This window comes from Eretmochelys imbricata, chromosome 1 (genome assembly GCF_965152235.1).
Source record: "Eretmochelys imbricata isolate rEreImb1 chromosome 1, rEreImb1.hap1, whole genome shotgun sequence".
Taxonomy (NCBI): domain Eukaryota; kingdom Metazoa; phylum Chordata; order Testudines; family Cheloniidae; genus Eretmochelys; species Eretmochelys imbricata.
Window position 1 is genome coordinate 112,651,819 of NC_135572.1, and position 21,263 is coordinate 112,673,081.

At 44.9% G+C, this 21,263-nt stretch overlaps 1 protein-coding gene across 6 annotated transcripts in view; it reads left to right on the top strand.

Annotated features, from left to right (window-relative positions):
- TFDP1 (transcription factor Dp-1) overlaps nt 1–21,263 on the top strand; it is a 98,987-nt gene that overhangs the window by 73,366 nt on the left and 4,358 nt on the right. For all 6 annotated transcript variants that reach the window (XM_077813887.1, XM_077813917.1, XM_077813895.1 and 3 more), the window contains 3 exons: nt 2,921–3,072; nt 6,141–6,307; nt 19,207–19,288. In XM_077813887.1, the coding sequence (XP_077670013.1) occupies nt 2,921–3,072; nt 6,141–6,307; nt 19,207–19,288 (401 nt within the window). The remainder of the gene's footprint in view (nt 1–2,920; nt 3,073–6,140; nt 6,308–19,206; nt 19,289–21,263) is intronic.

Genomic DNA, 21,263 nt, shown 5'->3' on the forward strand with positions numbered 1-21,263 from the left:
AATTCCCACACAACCACGAATGGGCGCTAGACCTAGTAATACTTCACGATGTATTCAGGCAGGGGGGAATGCCAACCACAGACTTGTTCACCACTTACCTGAATAAGAAAATGTCCATGCTACAGCTCCAGAGTGGGGATAGGACAACACTTCTCGGGCAATGCTCTTGTCCTCCCCTGAAACAGGGGCTTCTTTGTGCCTCTCCTCCTTTTCACCTGCTATCGAAGGTCCTGCTGAAAATAAAGAGAATGAGCATATGTCATTCTGATCACTCCTACTCGGCCAAGACAAACCTGGTACCTTTACATGTCACAGCTCATGACATGCCTACCGATCTCTCTCCCAGTCATTCCGTACCTCCTTTCCCAGGACAGAGGACGTACCCTACATCCCAACTCGGGAGTCCTTCACCTCAAGGTATGGCTCCTTGGTTCAAACACCTAGAAAGCTTCTGTTCGAAGGAGATGTAAGAGTAGTATTACACAGAAAGTCCTCAACACAACGTTCCTACCTGCAAAAACGGTCCAGTTTTGGATTTGGTGTACTTCCCAACAAATCTCCCTGACATCCTCAACTCTTCCACATATCTTAGACTGTGCGCTGGCCCTAAAAAATCAGGGTGATCTCTAAGCTGTCTGAGGCCACCTAGCACCCCCCTTCCATCAGCAATAGAGGGATACTCTGTGCTATCACACCCAACTACTGAAAGGTACCTCACGGGTATAATAAACCTCTTCCCACAACTTTGACTTCCTACTCCTACATGGGACCGAAACCTGGTACCAAAAGTACTGACTAGGCCTCTCTTTGAACCCATGACCACCTGTTTGCTTATGTACCTCTCAATGAAAATGGCCTTCCTGATAGCTATTACCTTAACTAGGAGAAATAGCAGCTCTGATGGCGCATGGTATTCTTTTGGGATAAGGTTATGCTCAGGCCACATCCGAAATTCATTCCTAAAGAAACCTCCCTGTTTCACGTGAATCAATTGATTAATATTCCAACCTTCTATTTCAAGCCTCACAGAGACAACATGGAGGCTATATTACACACTCTAGATGTTAGGAGAGCCCTAGCCTTTTACCTGCACAGGACAAAGATGGTCAGGAAGTCCCACAGGTTTTTCCTTTCCATTGCAGAAAGATCCAAGGGCTCAGCAATATCAGCCCAAAGACTCTCCAAGCGAGTCTCCAACTGCATCAGACACTGTTAGCAAGTTTGCATTATGACCTCTCCAGCTAATATTTATACACACTCAACAAGGTCCTCATCCGTCACCTTATTCAAGAATCTCCCTAGCTCAGAGATCTGTAGAGTGGCGACATGGGAATCAGTCAACATTTTCACAGAACATTGTGTGATCACTGGGACTACACCTCCAATGCCATCTTTGGCTCCACAGTGCTGTCTTCTGTAACTTACCCCACTTTGAAGTCCCAGCCCTCCAGAAGGGATACTGTTCAGGAATCACCTACAGTGGAGCACCCATGGGGACACTACTTGAAGTAGTTATTCACCTTGTGCAGTAACAGTGGGCTCTTTGAGATGTGTGTTCCTATGGGTGCTCTGCAACCCACCCTCCTCCCCTCTACTTTGCAGAGTTCTTGTCAATGACTCTGCAGTAGAGAAGGAACTGAGGGGGCTTAGCCCATATGCACTGACTAACCTCATGGCACAGCACAAGGAGAGACAGCGCATGTGCAGGCCTAATGGACACTGCTACTGAAGTTCTCCAATCAGCAGTGCGGGGCACAAGCACACCTACAGTGGAGCAGCCATAGGGACATGCATCTCAAAGAACCATCGTTACTTCACAAGGTGAACAACTACTACTTCTGTTTACTATTGTAGGTGGCAGGAAAGAGGAGTTAGAATGGAGTCTGGTATGTCAGGAATTGGGAGTTCAAACTAATTTTTCTTAAAGAAGCTTTACCACCACAGCTACAACTGCCCCTCAAAAGTGGTTAAAACTTCCAGTTTTCCCCAAACTTTTATGCATTTTTCAGTGCATAATTCTTTGACACCTTTACAAATTGAAATCTGAGGGCATTCTGAACACTGTCTTGTGTGTACTTATAGTTGCAAATATTGTTAGGCGCGATCAGCAATGGTTCTGGTTTGTAGTGTAGACATAACTTTAGGCTAAAGGTTCAAAAAGAAAACTGACTGTATTGCTACAAATGCTGGTGTGACTGGGTGCTGGTATGGGCTGTTTGGAAAATGGCTTATTTTCCATGGAAAATAGAAGCTTTCTGTGGAAAATTTAGTTTAGTCGAAAATCCAATTTTCTAATGGAAGCTTTTCAGCCAACCCTAGTGTTGGGTTATGGTAGGGTTTCTCAAATTCATTGTACTGCGACCTCCTTCTGACAACAAAAATGACTGCATGACCCCAGAAGGGGAGACTGAAGCCTGAGCCCACCAAAGCCCCATCACCCTAGGCAGGGGGACCGAAGCCAAAACCTGCGCTCTGTCAGGGGGGCTGAAGCCCTTGGGGTTGGAGCTTTGGCCCTGGGCCCCAACAAATCTAATGCCAGCCCTGGCGACCCCATTAGAATGGGGCCACAACTCACTTTGGGGTCCTGACCCACAGTTTGAGATCTGCTGGGTTATGGTATCCTTGACTTGTGTTTAGTAACATTAAAGAAGTGGTGGAGCATTTAAATGATAAATGTCTGCTTCTTTAGTTTCAAAATATTTTCATTAAACTAAACTGGTTAATTCCAAATGTCATATTTTAGTTATTTACAAGTTTGGAAAAAGTTGACAGTGTCAAGCATATTTCTTTTAAATACTGAGATTCCTAGTTCTGCTTTAGTTTCTTCAGAGACACCACAAATAATTACATTTTAATAAGAGAACAAAGAAGGAATAACTGTTAAATGTGTAGTTTTGTAAGCCACTATTACTTTTTGCAGCAAATTGCCTTCAAGAATCTAGTTCAACGAAATCGTCAAACAGAACAACAGGCAAACCGACCACCGCCGTCCAATTCTGTCATACATCTGCCATTTATCATTGTGAACACCAGCAAGAAGACCGTGATCGATTGTAGTATTTCAAATGACAAGTAGGTTGTTCATAAATTTTTTAAGTATCTCATCAGAAGCAGGAAGCCTGCTAAACAATCAGTTGGGGCCACTGGACTATCAAGGTGCTAAAGGAACACTCATGGAAGATAAGGTCGTTGCGGAGAAGCTAAGTGAATTCTTTGCATCAGTCTTCACTGCAGAGGATGTGATGGAGATTCCCACACCTGAGCCATTCTTTTTAGGTGACAAATCTGAGGAACTGTCCCAGGTTGAGGTGTCAGTAGAGGAGGTTTTGGAACAAATTGATACATTAAAGAGTAATAAGTCACCAGGATCAGATGGTATTCACCCAAGAGTTCTGAAGGAACTCAAATATGAAATTGCAGAACTACTACCTGTGGTATGTAACTTATCATTAAAATCAGTTTCTGTACCAGATAACTGCAGGATAGCTAATGTGATACCAATTTTTAAAAAAGGCTCCAGAGGTGATCTTGGCATTTGTGGGCCAGTAAGCCTAACTTCAGTACCAGGCAAATTGGTTGAAACGATGGTAAAGAACATAATGATCAGACACACAGAGGAACACAATTTGCAGGGGGAGAGTCAACACTGCTTTTATAAAGGGAAATCATGCCTCACCAAAAAATGTTAGATTCTTGGAAGAGGTTAACAAACATGTGAACAAGAGTGATCCAGTGGGAATAGTGTACTTACACTTTCAGAAAGCCTGTGACAAGGTCCCTCACCAAAGGCTCTTAAGGAAACTTAGCAGTCATAGGATAAGAGGGATGGTCATCTTGTGGATCAGTAACTGGTTAAAAGACAGGAGACAAAGGGTAGGAATAAATAGTCAGTTTTCACAGAAAAGAGCTGTAAATAGGAGAGTCCTCCAAGGAGCTATACTGGGACTAGTGCTGTTCAACATATTCATAAATGATCTGGGAAAAAGGGTAAACGCTGCAGTGGCAGAGTTTGCAGATGATAAAAAATTACTCAAGATCACTAAGTCCAAACCAGGCTGCAAGGAGTTACAAAGGGATCTCACAAAACAGTGACTGATCAACAAAGTAGCACATGGAATTCAGTGTTGGTAAATACAAAGTAATTCATAGTGGAAAGCACAATCCCAACTGTACCTACAAAATGATGGGGTCTAAATTTCTTGTTACCAAACAAGAAAGAGATCTTGGAGTCATTATGGGTGGTTCTCTGAAAACATCAGCTCAGTCTGCAGTGGCAGTCAAAAAAGCGAACAATTTTAGGAACCATTAGGAAAGAGAGAAAATAAGAGACAGTAAATATCATAACTCCCCTCTTAAAATCTGTGCTATGCCCACATCTAGAATACTGTGTTCAGATCTGGTTCCCCTCATCTCAAATAAGATATACTAGAAACTGAAAATGTACAGAGAAGGGCAACAAAAATTATTAGGGTTATGGAACAGCTTCCATATGAAGAGAGATTAAAAAGACTGGGACTACTTGGCTTGGAAAAGAGACTAATGAAGGGAGATGATAGAGGTCCATAAAATCATGAATGGTATGGAGAAAGTGAATAGGGAACTCTTATTTGCCTCTTCACATAACGCAAACACCAGAGTCCCCGATAAATAGGCAGGAGGTGTAAAACAAACAAATGGAAGTACTTCTTCAAATAACACAGTCAACCTGTGGAACTTGTTGCCAGGAGATGTTCTGAAAGCCAAAACTATAACTGGATTCAAAAAAGAATTGATAAGTTCATGGAAGATAGGTAAGGCTACGTTTTCGGCATGGGTATTTTTAATAAAAGTCATGGGCAGGTTGTGGGCAATAAACAAAAGTTCATGGTCTGGGAGAGTAGTGCAGGTGCTCTGGGGGGGCACTGCAGGTGCTGGGGGTGAAGGGGGGAGAGACAAGCCCAGGAATGCCAGGCTCCCTACTTGGCTCCACACCTCTCCAGAATTGGCGACATCCCTCAGCTCCTAGGCGGAGGCGTGACCATGCAGCTCTGTGCACAGCCTCCACCCCAAGCACCGCCTTCGCAGCTTCTGTTGGTCGGGAACCACGGCCAGTGGGAGCTGCGGGGGCAGTGCTTGCAGGTAGGGGCAGCACTCTGAGCCCCCTGACCGCTCCTCCACCTAGGAGCTGGGATGTCGCCAATTCTGGGGAGCACCCCAAGGTAAGCGCCACCCAGAGCCCTTACCCTCTCCCACCCAAACTCCTGCTGCTGTGGGCAGGGGATTTAATTGGGGATCGGTCCTGCTTTGAGCAGGGGGTTGGACTTGATGACCTCCTGAGGTCCCTTCCAACCCTGATATTCCGTGATTCTATGATGCGGTAGCCTGAGACTGCCCAGCAATGGCCAGTGCAAAAGTTCCGGAGGTCCCAGAAAGTTATGTCCATAACAAACTCACAGCCTTAATCATAGGTCCCTCAATGGATATTAGCCAAGATGATCAGGGGTGCAACCCCATGCTCTGGGTGTCCATAAACCTCTCATTTTCAGATGCTGGGAGTGGATGAGAGGGGATGGATCACTCGATGATTGCCCTCTTCTGTTTATTACCTTTGACGCACCTTGCATTGGCCACTGTTGGAAGATGGGTTCCTGAGCTAAATGGACCATTGGTCTGACCCAGTATGGTCATTCTTGTGTTCTTATGGGTCTGCAGCTAAATCTCCTGTTAATGGTTTGGGTGACATGCAACGTTTTCATGATTTGTCTTATATAGTTAAGGTATGAATTTTGAGACATTGGAATTGCTCACTAGAACAAAATATTAAGGCTACATATGTTGTAATGCCATGCTTTCATTTTCTTGAAGTGCCACTCTGTTGGAAATAAGAAAAGGAGTACTAGCGGCACCTTAGAGACTAACCAATTTATTTGAGCATAAGCTTTCATGAGCTACAGCTCACTTCATCAGAATGCATCCGATGAAGTGAGCTGTAGCTCACGAAAGCTTATGCTCAGATAAATTGGTTAGTCTCTAAGGTGCCGCTAGTACTCCTTTTCTTTTTGCGAATACAGACTAACACGGCTGCTACTCTGAAATCTGTTGGAAATGTTTTGGAAAAATTAGTGCAAGTAATTCAAGCTGATTGAATTTCTCGCCTCCAGGTTTGAATATCTGTTTAATTTTGACAATACTTTTGAAATTCATGATGATATAGAAGTACTAAAGCGAATGGGAATGGCTTGTGGGCTTGAATCTGGAAGCTGTTCAGCAGAGGACCTAAAAATTGCAAGGAGTTTGGTTCCTAAAGCTCTGGAACCATATGTGACAGGTTAGTTACTCAAAGTAAGATCTTTCTGCTGTTTTTCTCTTTGAAATAGGACTTGAGGAAAAACTGGTTGAACTACAACTCTGACTTGACCCATCTATAAAATGTTTAGTTTGCTAACTTCTGATTAGCCAACAGTGTAGATATTTAACTTACTCTTAAATTTGTATGTTGTTGTAGGATGTAAGTGGTAAGAACAAGACTGAATTTTTTCCCTTTTTCAAGTGATTGTCCCTATGTGTACTGCACTTCAGGATGCACATGCACCCAGGTCTGAAGATTTTTCTCTAGCAGTGTCTGGTCATCATGTGTGCCCTCACTCTCCTGCTCCTCACTCAAGAAGATCAAGGAGCTGCCGGACTGCCACTGTCTTATTTCTTTCTTCCATTGGTGATTGTGGATGGAGCTTCACGGTTTGTGCCAACTTTTTCAGCTTCTCCTCGTAAATAGTTTAAAAAAAATAAAATTCAATAGTGTTATAGCAGAGTGACAGTTCTGCTATATAGTTAATGTTAAGATCAGCTTTCTGTTTAAAGTCTGTTTATTCTAGGGGTTCTAAAAGCCATAGTTAATGAGATTGCCTTGAAATTTGTTGTGCTTCGTAGAGGTGCGGGGTACAGTCAGTGACTGAAATTTGGGGTCACCTGACCAATGGGTTCCAGAGAGATAGTACCACGGGGAAAAACAGCTTGTTTTAAAAATTGGCACATTCTAAAAATTGAAAATGTTTTTTACTCACAAATAAGGATTGAACCAGGGCTCAGATCATTGCACCAGGTACTCAAATGCTCAAAGGTTACCCAAACTGAATGCATGGCACCTACCACCCTTATGGGGGAAATCAAATTAAAATGTTACTTGAAAAAGTTTGCTTCTCCAGTTAGGCTTGCCAAGGCTCACATGCCTAATGGTTTATGCTGAACATGTACAGAGAGAGAGGATATCTGGAAAACTACCTCTAGATAGAATCACAGAAATGTATGACTGGAAGGAATTTCAATAGGTCATCTAGTCCAGTCCCTTGCACTGAGGCAGGACTAAGAATTATCTAGACCAGAGGTCCCCAATGCAGCACCCCACGGCCGAAATGTGGCTGCTGAAGAACCGCCCACCGAAATGCCGCCGAGAAGCGTTGCCATTTCTCGGAGTCATTTCGGTGGTGACGCTTCTCGCTGCTGCTGCATGCCACAGTCATCTGGGAATAGGAATATGCTATTCCCACAGAAAGGTTGGGGACCACTGATCTAGACCAGTGATGGGCAACCTGTGGCCTATCAGGGTAATCCGCTGGTGGGCTGCCAGACCATTTGTTTACATTTGCATGGCCGCTTGCAGCTCCCAGTGGCCATGGGTCACCGTTCCTGACCAATGAGAGCTGCAGGAAGCGGCGTGGGTCGTAAGTTGCCCTGATCTAACCATCCCTGCCAATGTTTGTCTAACCTGTTCTTAAAAACTTCCAATTAGGAAGATTGTGGAACCTCCATAAGGAATTTTGTTCCAGTGTTTAACTACCCTTACTGTTAAGAAGTTTTTTGTAATGTCTAACCTAAATCTCTCTTGCTGCAATTTGAGCCCAATACCTCTCCTCCTGTGCTCAGCGTATAAGGAGAACTATTTATTACTGTCATCTTTATAGCAACCTATGACCTACTTGAAGACTGTTATGTTGCTACTCAGTCTTCTCTTCTCCAGACTAAACAAACCTTTTTTTCCCCCTCAATTTTTCCTCATAGGTCTCATTTTCTAAACCTTTAATAATTTTTGTTGCTCTCGGCTTTCTCCAGTTTGTCCACATCTTTCCCGAAGTGTGGTGCCCAGAACTGGATGCAATACTTCAGCTGAGGCCTTAACAGTGCTGAATAGAGTAAAATAATTGCTTCTTGTATCTTGCTTCCAAGATTCCTCCTAATACAACCCAGAATGTTTACTTTTGTAGGAACAGTATTCCATTGCTGACTCATTTAGTTCGTGATCCACAATAAACCCCAGGTCCTTTTCTGCAGCACTCCTTCACAGGTAGTCATTTCCCATTTTGTATTCGTGCAGTTAATTATTCCTTCCTAAGTGTAGTACCTGGCATTTGTCCTTACTGAATTTGATCCTATTTATTTCAGACCATTTCTCCAGTTTGTTGAGATCATTTTGAATTCTAATCCTGTCGTCCAACCCCTCCCAAGTTGGTATCATTGGCAGACTTATAAGTGTACTCTTTATGGTGGTATTCAAATAATTTATTATAATCCCTGTGGGATAACATTCAATATGCCTTCCAGATTGATTGAGAACTACTGATAACTACTCTGAGTACACTTTTCCATCCAGCTGTGCACCCACCTTATGGTAGTTTTGTTTAGGCTGTATTTCCCTAGTTTGCTTATGAGAAGATCATGTGAGACTGAATCAGAAGCCTTACTAAAGAAGAGATATATCCCATATACTGCTTCCCCCCCACATCCACAAGGCTTGTTACCCTGTCAAAGAAGGATATTAGGTTGGTTTGACATGATTTGTTCTTGACAAATCCATGTTTACTATTTCTTCTCATCTTATTATCTTGTAGGTGCTTACAAATTGATTGCTTGATTGTTTTCTTCATTATCTTTCTGGGTACCGAAGTTAAACTGATTGGTCTGTAGTTACATGGGTTGTCCTTATTTCCCTTTTATAGTTAGGTACTATATTTGCCCTTTTTCAGTAGTCTGGAATTTCTCTTGTCCTCCACTAGTTCTCAAAGATAATCACTAGGAGCTTAGAGAGCTCTCTCTCCAGCCAGTTCCTTAAGTATTCTAGGATGTATTTCGTCAGGCCCTGCCAACTTGAAGACCTCTAACTTGTTGAAGTAATTCTTTACTTGTTCTTTCTCTATTTTAAGCTCAGATCCTACCCAGTTTTCATTGATGTTCATTATTGTAGTTGTCCAATCGCTGCCAACTTTTTTGTTGAAAACTGAAACAAAAAAGGCTTTTTTTTTTTTTTTTTTTTTTTTTGGCCATTGCTGTGTTTTCTGTTACTGCCTTTCCCTCCTCATAGAGTAATGGGCCTACTGTGTCCTTGGCCTTCCTCTTGCTTCTAATGTATTTGTAAAATATTTTCTTGTTATCCTTTTTCCCTAGCTAACTTAATCTCATTCTGGCCTTTCTAATTTTGTGCCTACATGCTTAGTTGTTTTTTTATATTCATCCTTAATAATTCGACCTAATTTCCAGTTTTTGTGTGACTCTTTTGAGTTTCAGGTCATTGAAGATCTCCTGGTTTAAGCCAAGGTTGTCTCTTACTATACTTTATCTTTCCTACATGCTGAAATAGTTTGCTTTTGTGCCCTTAATAATGTCTCTATTTTAGAAAAAAAAACCCTGCTCATTCTTCTGAACTGTGTTTTTTCCCATTAGACTTGCTAAAGTCTGCTTTCTTGAAGTCTGTTGTCTTTAGTCTGCTGTTTTCCCTCGTACCATTTCTTAGAATTATGAACTCATCATTTCTTGATCACTTTCACCAAAGCTGCCTTCCATCCTCAAATCAGTTACTCCCTGTTTGTCAGGATCAGATCTATGATAGCCTCTCCCTCGGACACTTTCTCCACCTACTGTAATAAAAAGTTATCTCCAATGCATTCCAAAAACATGTTGGATAATCTGTGCCCTGCTGTGTAATTTTCTGAGTAGGTGTCTGAGTAGTTGAAGTCGCTCATCATCATCAAGTCCTCTGCTTTGGATGATTTTGTTAGTTGTTTAAAAAAGGCCTTTTCCACCTCTTCTTCCTGGTTAGGTGGTCTACAGTGGACTCCTACCAGGACATCACCCTTGTTTTTTACCCCTTTTAGCCTTACCCAGAGACTTTCAACAGGTTTGCCTCGCGCTTCTGTCTTGACCTCAGTGCAAGTGTATACATTTTTGATATACAAAGCAACATCACCTCCTTTTTTTTTCTTCTGCTTCTCTTTACTGAAGAAGCTGTACCCTTCTATACCAGTGTTCCAGTTATGTGAATTATCCCACCAAATATCTGATGCCAATTATGTTGTAACTGATTATTCACTTAATATTTCTAGTTCTTCCTGTTTATTTCCCCTCACATCATAGGATTTAGGTGGCTCCAAGGGTATGATGATGTCACTGAATCTGAGCATCGTGTCAAAGAGAGAGTTCAAATCTAACTCAGGGCAGAAATTTGAAATTGAAAAAGCCCCAGACATATTGCTCCAATCTTTCTTTGTCAAAGGATGGATTTTGTTTTGGGGAAATGTAATCTGAGTACAGCAAAATATTAAAAAACACTGAAGCTATTTTTTTAAAGGAAAATCAACTACAACGAGCAAATGCTTGCTGAGGGAGGGGAGGGTGACTAACAATGGAAGAGTATGTGGGAATAGGACGAGAAGAGGGATTGGGGGATCAGGTGATGAGGAGAGGGAGGGGAGTGGTAGAACATTGAGATGGGGGGTGAGTGAGGTGCCTGTTAACCCTTCAGTCCCGTTTCAGGTGTGTACCACAATCTGGGAGCCCCCAGGCCCTCTACAGGTGTAGTGTGACTCCCCCTCCCCCTTTCCTGCCCATTTATGTGAGCCAGGTTCTAGAAGGGGCTCACCTATCGGGCCGGGGGTCTGAGCCCCTCTTCCTCCCCCTATCTGAGCTGAGATCTGAGGTTCATGGTCCCTGGGAATGTCTCAGCCCTGTTCCCTGCCCCACTGTGTGTGCCAGGTTCTGGGTGGGCCCTGCCTCCCCCCCCCCCCCCCATGTGAGCCAGGTTCCAAGGGGGTATGCCTTTCTAGTAGCTTCCAAGCCCATTCCCCACATATGAGCCAGAATCTGGGGACGCCCTTCCCCTCTGGGAGGTGAGCTTACAATAGGCATGTTTGGAGCAGGCACCAAAAACACACTGCTGAGATTGGGATGAAGTGCTGAGAACCGGTATGCTTGACATATATCAGAAACTCTCCAGCTCTGGGGAGCAGGGAAACACAACTCCCATGCCACATGAATGTGCCAGTTCACAGGTGTCAGAGTTGTATCAGGCTGTGTTCTCTTTCATCTGAGAATAACTCATTAAGCTGAATAGGCAGCTTAACACCTCTCTGAACCCTTTATGCTGATGATGAATGTGTAGAGCTCCTCCCTTCCATTCTCCCTCTAATTTTATAATGGAGGGCAGCTCTGCTCTACCTAAGGCCTTGTCTACACTGCCACTTTACAGCGCTGCAACTTTCTCACTCAGGTATGAAAAAACACACCCCTGAGTGCTGCAAGTTTCAGTGCTCTAAAGTGGCAGTGTAAACAGTGCACCAGTGCTGGGAGCTACTCCGCTTGTGGATACATGTTGGGGATACATGTTGTGGGGAACAGTGGGGTAAGGAATGGAGAAGGGGGGAGAGAGAGAGAGACCACTTTTCTCTCACACACTTAAGGTTACTGTAGCAGCCATATACTACAATGATCGGTGGGGGATGTAGACCATGGATAAGATTTCTCTCACCAGCCCTGTTAGCAGCTACACATATACAAACACTTCAGAGTATGACCATTATCCCTACTCTACTGGAGGGGTAGAGAAGCACTGAAGAATCACACAGGAGCTGAGTGGACTAGTAGAAAGACCAGTGAACTGAAACTGTTCCCAGCTCTGCCACTGGCTTGCTGAGTGACTTTAGGTAAGTCACTTCACCTCTCTATGCCTCAGTTTCCCATCTATAACATGGGAATAGTGATGTAAAGTTCTTTATCTGTTGATTAAAAGCACTATATAAAAGCTAGATCTCTTATTACCTATCCCCAGTAGCATATCAACTACAAACCTAGATGAGAACTACAACTGTCTAAGTGACCACTAACTCTACCAACAAACATTTCTCTTCATTCAAAAAAACTAGGAAATTACTTTGTTAATGCAGAGTTCAGGTTGCCCAGTGATTAGCTTGATCTCTTCCAGAACATCAAATTCAGCAAAATTCAAACTTTTTAAAAGCAGCAAATAAATACTTAAGGTAAATGCCTATGCAACCTTAGCTCGGCCCTCCTTGGGCGATTCCCCAAGACACCCGTAACACACATACTAATGTAGTAGAACGAGAGAAGAGCCTGGAGCACTGGGCCTGGTGCAAGATATTGAAACCTGAATCAAAGACTCTGAACCAAAATTAGGCCATGTATTAAAGTAGATGAAGTTCACTGTTTAGTATGAGGACTTGGCGGATTTGTTAATGTACTAGGTACTAGATATTTACTTAAATATATTTTAGCTAATACAGATACATCCCAATCTAGTACAAGATCAGATGGCCTGACAAAACAATGAATAGGAATGTTTTGTCCAAGATATCAGGAATAAAGGGCAGTAACAAACAGATGTCATGAAATACATAAGGTGGTGTGTTGTTTATGTATGTATGTATGTATGTCTTAATCTATAAACGTAGGACTACTTCACCTTAATTCTTTGTGTGGCTTAGAGAATACCAAAGATTCTCGCTGCTGACTGAGCTGTTTCTTGCAACAGGGCACTCATGTGTTGGATCTGTGATTACAGGTATGCTAAGGGGGCTAGGACTGCTCCGTGTCGACAGTAAACCTGGCCTTTGCCACTAAATCGTGCCTATGTTCTTTCTTTATAAGTAACATGGAAGTTTGCAGAACAAGCAGGCTACGTTATCTGCTGCTAATAATAATCAAGGACATACGATTTGGACAGACTGAACAGTGTTACTAAGGCAATGATGTTCTGGCCTTCAGCGTTTAACAACACTAGGTGACACTATTGAAGCTGCTGAACCAGTTATCTGTGAAGAGCTGGACAGTGCACTAAAAGAACACACATACCCAAGCCAACTAACAACAACTCCCATTCTGCCTTTTCACTGTAATGGACAGTTGTTTCTTGCCCTGTTCTTTGCTCAAACACGGAGCTCACTACCACAACAAAATACCATACTTGTAACGTTTAATAACCACTTACAAGCCCTTCACGCTTGCACATAGAATATTACCTAAACCTATAATTTCCGCTAGCCACTATTAAATCCACAGATTGCTGTCTCATCCCACCTCAATGCTGGCATCCATGGCAAGAAGACCCTGCTGCCCTGCTACTGACACAATCTACACAATTCTCTGTTGAAATGATGTAGATTGGAAGCTCAAGGTACACTTGCAACTCTTCTGTTTGATAACATACATGGGAGACCGACCCAGATCTCCTTATATCTCAATCACAGCTCTTCCAAGCTGCTCCAACGTACTCCTTTGCCGTTTGATGCAGCTATAACACAGTGAATGCTGCTGGAGTGCATGTACAGATGATTCCGAGTGACTATTGCCAGCTAAATGCCTTTTGCCATTTATTTAGTTAGGAGATAGTTTTAGGGGTACAATTCCAATTGGAACTTGCGCCTTTCCTCACAGGCAAGAAATGATCTCTGTAGAAACTGCCCCTCCCCCCCCAAAAAAGAAAAAACCCTTTGTTCTTGCTACAGGTGTGGGAGAATAGCCAAGGATCCCCAGCTTTAAAAGCTACATCAAGTGCCACAAATCCTCCCTGCTCAGATTACCACACTTGTATTCTGCCTGGAGGAAACCCACATCCCTTCCAGGTGCAGTGTGCAGGACGTTCCTGAGTAGGGCCAAACAGTCAAAGGGAGTTTCAACTCAGACGTTCCTCATGGAGGAGTCCACAAAAGCAGGAACAACACCTGTACATCATCCTGAAGAAGATAAAGTGGCACCTCTTTTTGGTTCCAGGTGGTTCTGTTATCTTCAGATCCGAGAGACTTGGGAGAGTAAAGCCAGGACAGATGGAGGAAGGGAGACACAAGTGTTTCCACAAGGACAAGAGCGAAGGTTCTAGCTTCAAGCCCTCTAAGAAGAGGCAGAAATCTCCATACTGTACTGAATCATTGGGAGCTTCATACTCTGGAGTGGAACTGTCCAATACTTGGAAGAACTGGACCATGATGTCTTTGAAGGGCAAGAGAGCTGTATTTCCAGTGCTGGAATTGGTACTCGACACCAAAATCTGTCATGTCAACACTGCCAGATCTGGCGCCCCTTTTGGTGACTCGGGTTACAGAAACAACTCCGATTTACTCCAGCTTGTTTCTTGACTCCAAATGACATCTTTGTGCTCCAAGAACTGGATTCATCATTACTTTCCAACCACAGTGCCCAGTATTGAGACTTTAGCCAGTACTGAACTCCCTGCGGTATCTCTGTGTCCCTGTCCTCGAGTAGGGACCAGATTGTTGCCGGTACCATGGAGTGGAGGCAGATTATCACCATCTCCTTCAGCACTGAGGGTTCACCCACTGCCATTCAGTCCCCCACTTCCAACGAAGATTTTGATCATGGGTGCATCCCACTTAGTTTGGGGAGCACTTCTGTAAGAGCATGTTGCTTAAGGGAAGTATCTGCTCAGGATTCTATGTTTCACATCATGTTGAAACTGAGAAGAGTCAGACTGGCCTACAATCCCTCACATCCGTGGCAAGTCAGTCCAGGTGGTGTTGGACAACATAATGGCAGTTAATTATGTCAACAAGCAGAGAGGAGCATGCTCCTCACAGCTTTGTGCAGAGACTGTTGCCCTTTGGAACTTTTGCAGTCTCATGCAAATTACCCTGACTGCCGTTCACTTGCCTGGCATCCAGAACACACTGGACTACTCTTAAAGCAAATGAGATTGGGAGCTGCATGACCTGTCCCTCCAGGAGATATTTCAGCCATGGAGTCTTCCACAGATCTTCGTGCCACATGTGAACAAGTGCAATGAGTTTTGTTCCAGAAGGGGTTGCAGTCAAGGCTTTCCATATGAAGCTTTCCACATACAATGGGTGTGAGCCGTGAGGTACACTTACCCCCAGTTCTCTTGTTACCATGGGCATTGAGGAAAATTAGACAGGATAAAGCACAAGTGACTTTCACAGCACTGGGTTGGGCCCATAAGTTCTGGTACCCTGTACTTTTTCAACTGTCAATCTGATCCCATCTCCATCATGTCCTGATACGATCCCTCTTAACTCAAGACAAGGGAAGAATTTACCACTCCAACCCAGCCATGAGGGCGTGGTATTTGGGTAGATGTTGTTGGAGGAGTTCAAGACCTCCTGAGCAGTAATAGAAAGGACACTACCAGGAAATGTTACGAAGCAGTGTGAAAAAGTTTGACGTTTTGGTGTGACCAAGCAAGGCATCTCTTCTTTATGAGCACAGATTTCTGGACATATTGGACTGTCTCCTATCCCTAAAATCCATGGGGCTGTCTGTTAATTCCCACAGAATACATCTGGCAGCCATCAGCAATTTTCATCTGGTGGACATCTGTTCTATCTCAGCCAGTTATATCTTCCTTTTAAAATATATGATTAGAGCCTTCCTTCTGGTGGCTAAACCTATACCAGCTGTGGTTTGAACCTTTTTTTATCAACCGTGACTAAATCACTTTTTGAGCAGTTACATCTGACTCCTGGGGGAATTCTGCACGTGCGCGGAATTCATGTTCTCCGCAGGTTTCTTTGCTTCCCTGCAGAAAAATGACTTTCTGACAGGGAAGCAAAGGGAAGCTGCAAGAGCAGTCATGCGCCACTCCCTAGCTGTACAGGTACATCATTTCAGGTACCCAGAGCAGCCAGCGGAGAGGTAAATCGCCACAGGGCTGGGGACACACCAGCCAGTGGCTCCTACCCTGAGCCGGGATCAGTTGCTAGTCCTGGCTGGGCTGGAGGCAGGAGAGGATGGGACTTCCTCTTCCCCTGCAAGGGGTGGCTGGGGATGTGAGACGCACCCTCAGAAACCTCCCCCAGCTGCAGGACCTCAGCATCCTCCCCTGCTTCCTGCCCCCATTGCTCTGCAGCTGCAGGGGAGGGGTCACTGTATGGGGAGCTGCTCCCCCATCTGCCCAACCCCTGTGGATCTGGACCTCCTATACCAGACACCCCTGCCAAGCCTCACCCAGAACTCCCTAGCCCTCCATACCCGAACCCCACCCCATTGAACCTCAATCCCTGCAACTGGAGCCCCCTGCACCCAGACCACATGCCTCCAGACTCCGACCCCTGTACCCAGATGACCCCCATTGAGCTCTCTGCACTTAAACCCCCACCCACTGCACAACCCTGAGCCCCAACTTCCAGACCCCCACGCCACTGACCCCCAGTTCGCTGCACCCTGACCCCCACCCCATCAAGCCCCACTCCCCCAGCACCCAGACCCTTTTGTTGAGACCCCCACACTCAGACCCCTCTGCTGAGTCCCAAGCACTTTCACCTGGAAGCCCCTGCAGAGTCCCATTGCTCCTGTACCTGAAACTCCCCCCCCCCCCCCCACACACACACACGAGCCTCTGCATCCAGATCCCCCCACACCTAGACCCCCGCCCCCACTGAGCTGCCTACAGAATCCTCTTACCTCACACCTGGATCCCCCCACAATAAGCCCCACCACACTTGGATCCTGCTTGGTTGAGCCTGCCTGCCCCACACCTGGTACGCCTGGTGCAGAGGAGCAGGGCCCTAAGGTTTTTCTGAGGCAGGCCCAGGCCTTATGGTGGATCAGGGTAGGGTGCAGCCTCACCACTGAGTCCTTGTCCGAGGGGTGGGGAGACTGTAGGGTGATCTCTCACCTTCATGCAGCCAGTGGCCTGTGTTCCCCACTGCCATGCTGGAGCCTCTGCATTTATTTATTGACAAATAAAGCTTGCAGAATTGTAAAATATTGTGCACAGAATTTTTCATTTTTTTGGCGTGGAATGCCCTCAGGAGTAATCTCTCTGTGAAGGTAGCATTTTTGGTCGCTATCATGTCAGCCAGAAAAATTTGGGCGTTAAGGGTGCTCATGGCAGACCTCCCTTATACAATTTCCCACAAAGATAAGGTAACCATGAAACTTCATCAGAAGGTTGTCCCGAAGGTGTATTCTGTGGAAATTAATAGACATTGACCAAAGTATTGACTTACTGGTGTACTACCCTAAACATCAGTCTAGCAGGGAACTGGTGTGTCACTCACTGGACGAGCATAGGACTCTTGCCTTTTGTCTGTAAAGGACCAAATCATTCTGAAAGTCTCTTAGGCTCTTTATATCATTTACAGAATGAATGAAAGGAGAGGCCATTTCCTCCCAGAGGCTGTCAAAATGGATTTTGGGATGCATCCTACTCTGCTACCTGATGAACCCTTGAAGGAAGTGTACGAGCATATTTGACTGGTGCTCAGAAAGCATTGGTAGCTTCCTTTAGAGACATCCTATTACTGATGTCTGCAGAACAGCAATTTGGAATTCCATACGCACTTTTGCTAGACGCTGTGCACTGGTGCATGTAGCTGCCTGTGGTGCTTCTTTGGGCAGCCAGTTCTGCAATCTGTTGTGTCATACGGCTCCATGCACTCTCCTCCTTGAAAAGAGACTGCTTGCGAATCATGTGGAGTATCCTATGCATAGGGACAATCACTCAAAGAATATGGGTTTCCCATCTTGTAGTAACTTGAGTTCTTCAAGATGTGTAGTCCCTATGTGTAGTGTGCTACCGAACCTCCTCCTTCACTGCCTGGTTTCCCCCAGTGTGAATAGCAGTAGAGAAGGAACTAAGAGGGTAGTGGTCCAGCAACCCCCTTTATCCCCTCAGTGTGGAGAGCGAGGGTGCACGCACACACCAGATGGACACTGCTTGGGCAAAATCTCCAGTCCTGGACTCATGGAGCGCACGCGCAGCCTGAAGTGCACTACAAATAGGGACAACATATCTCGAGGAATTAAAGTTACCACAATGTGAGTAACACATCCTTTTAGTTTTATTAACGATAACTTTTGTTGTAGAGGAAAACTTAAGGCAATATTCAGTTGATTCAGTTACAAATGTGAAACATCCGGTAACTGCAAATGTCATTACTGGTTGGTTATTTTTTGTTGCCGTGATTGTTACTTCCACCATCTGAGAAGGAAAAAAGTCTCAACGTGTAGCATTCAAATAGGAAGTATGTTATTGCATTTTGGAGTCTGATGGTTCTCTGCAGCTCTCTGATTTCCTTCCTGCTTATCCCCACTAATGGTGCCACTTTGGGTGTGGTGCCTGGGGGAAATGTCTGAGAGTGAATGTATTTTTCAGAGTTGAAAGACCTCTTCTCTCTTCTCCCCCCCACCCACCCCCCCCCAGCTGCAATCAGAGGGAATATTTTGATTGCTTATGCAATTATATTAATTTTAGACATCTGCTCGGGCATAATTTTAAAGCCTGTCTGAATTTGACTAGACCACAGCCAAGCCGAACCCTAGCCCAAGCGTGTTGAGTTGTTTTCATACCTGATCCAAATACTAATAGTCGGGTCTGTTGGGTTTGTGTTAGATTGCAAAGGTCTGTTCACCAACCCAGACTCCATTTTCTTTACCTTGTTTCCTTCAGTGGAACTAGGGGGACAAATTACCCACCCTGCTCCAGCCAGGGAGTCAGTTCCCCTCTCCTCTGGGTCACTCCCATGGAAACTGTGCCAGTGCCACTGCCTCATCCTTAGGCTTGGCCTGGCTACTCCCCATACCCCGTGTCTGTCTCCAGCCGCCTCCTGCCCGTGGTGCTGGTGTGGTGATGGCTGAATGCCCCGTTCCAGCCAGCCACCATCACCTCGCTGCTAGGTCTCTGCTGCGGAGTGCGTGTGCTGACAAGTCTCAGCATTTCTCATTCTGCGAGTGTGCAAACGCAGCAAGGTGCCAGTGTCGGGCAGGAGTGGGACACACAACTATCACTGCACCAAAGCCACAAGCAGGAGGAGGTGATCAGAGACTACCAGATCTGAGCCCAAAAGTGTCAGGCTGTCTTCAGTTCAACCCGAATCCGACACTTGTAGTCAGCATCCATTGAGTTTGAGTCAGGTTGTTTGTATGTGGTATTGTTGAGTGTATTTTAGAAGTATACACTTCTTTATTTTACAGAAATGGCTCAGGGATCAATCAGCAGTGTATATGTAACATCTTCATCAGGTTCCACTTCAGATGTCACTAGATTTTCTGCCAGGTAAGTTAATGCATAAATTAGCGTTAGCCTGTATTCCATACGCTGTGCTGTCTCTAGTTCTGCCTCAGCTACCTGGTGTATCAGATGATTTTTTGGGGGTAATTCTGAGACAGGTATTATTTTTGCTATAATTATTCGTATTTCTTACCAGTGCCCATCTACCTCTTGGGGGAGCAAATGGACTGACCATCACTCGAAGTAGTATGGCAGCTACCTCCTTTTGACATCTTCATATGAGTGAATTGTGGTTAATGTATGATGAGCTAACCAGTAACTTGTCACAAAACATGGGGAAATAAATTAGCTAGACTAGGATTAGTATAGAATAGTTTAGGTTTTAAATTTAGAGAAGGACTTTTTTCGTATCACAAAGATACCACCTGGGTAGGGTTCTCGTTTGGTCATGGCTCCCTAACGCAAGGTAGGAACAACTTAGTTTCTTTGCTCGTTGACAGCAACAGTAGTGGGCAGTTACTTTCTTTGTGCACCACTGTAGCCATATTCCCGTTCTGAGCTTGCCCATTTCCCTCTCTCTCTTGCTCATTTTATAGGTATTAGCTTAGTTTTTGCTGCCTCTTGCAGTAAACATGCTATATTTAAGACCAAAAGAAAAGGAGTACTAGTGGTACCTTAGAGACTAACCAATTTATTTGAGCATAAGCTTTCGTGAGCTACAGCTCACTTCATCAGATGCATTCAGTGGAAAATACAGTGAGGAGATTTATATACACACAGAACATGAAAAAATGGGTGTAAGGAGAGTGATCACTTAAGATGAGCAGATAAAAGGCATTCTATACATTTTAAACCATTTTAAACAAGCAGTTTAATACAGGTACAAGTTTTAAACAATTTTAAAGAAACAATTTAATACTACAGTTATCATTGCTGAGTATGAAGCTTGGTTGAGGTGGAGGAGTCCGAGTGGAAGAGGGTGGATTGTCCGGCTGCTCCTCTTGCTGTTCTTACAAGCACAGGCACAGACTTTGCCGGGGGCGGGTGGCCCTCCTCACGCCCCCCACCCCCCCAGCTCACCTCCGCTCTGCCTCCTTGGGCCTGAGCGGGAAGCCGCCACCTGCTTCTCAGCCCGCCCCAGCTTCCCGTGTGAACAGCTGAGAGGGAGCAGAGAAGCAGAGCGGGATGGCGCGTTCAGGGCAGGAGGCAGAGCGGAGGTGAGCTGGAGCGGGGGAGGCGTGGAAAAGCTGGGGGGGCGGTGCGTTCAAGGAAGGAGGCAGAGTGGAGGTGAGCTGGGGAAGGGGGAGCTGCCGGTGGGTGCTCTGCACCCACCAAATTTTCCCCTTGGGTGGTCCCTCGTGGAACAACCGGTTCTAAAAGGGCTTCTAAATTTAACAACCGGTTCCAGCAAACCGGCTCTAGCTCACCACTGACTATGGCCCCTGATGTACCAAAAACCTGAGGGTGTGTGAAGATCATGCCACATCTGCACCCTCAGGTCTGCCAGAGGTCCCTGCTGGAGTGCTAGAGTCCTGACTCTCTTTCCTCCTCTGCACCAAAGGTAGGAAAGATGAGATGAGGGACAAGCTGTGCTACACAGAGGCATAACCTTTCACTATGCCATATGGTTGCCCAGAACCAACCCCAAACAACCAACTGGATTTTAGGGTTCAGCTGAGCACTTTCTAACTCACCAACCACACTGGAATGTACCACAGAGGACAGCAGTCAGTGGATGCCCTGCCAATTAGCTACAAAAGAAGCTACCCACTCTTTCAAGTCCTTCAACAAAATATCTGACTCACTGTCAAATGTAGTCCATTCTCTCAGCACTGGGGAGATGTATTTAATTCCCACATGGGAAATTGCTTTATCATTATTGTGTACTTACCAGTTTCTAAGTTCATTTCTTTCACAAGAAAATTGAACTTTTAGTACTACTACATTTAAAAAAAAACCTCACACACACACACACACAAAACAGCAATCACATGTTCTGTCTTGGTGTATTGCAGTGAAG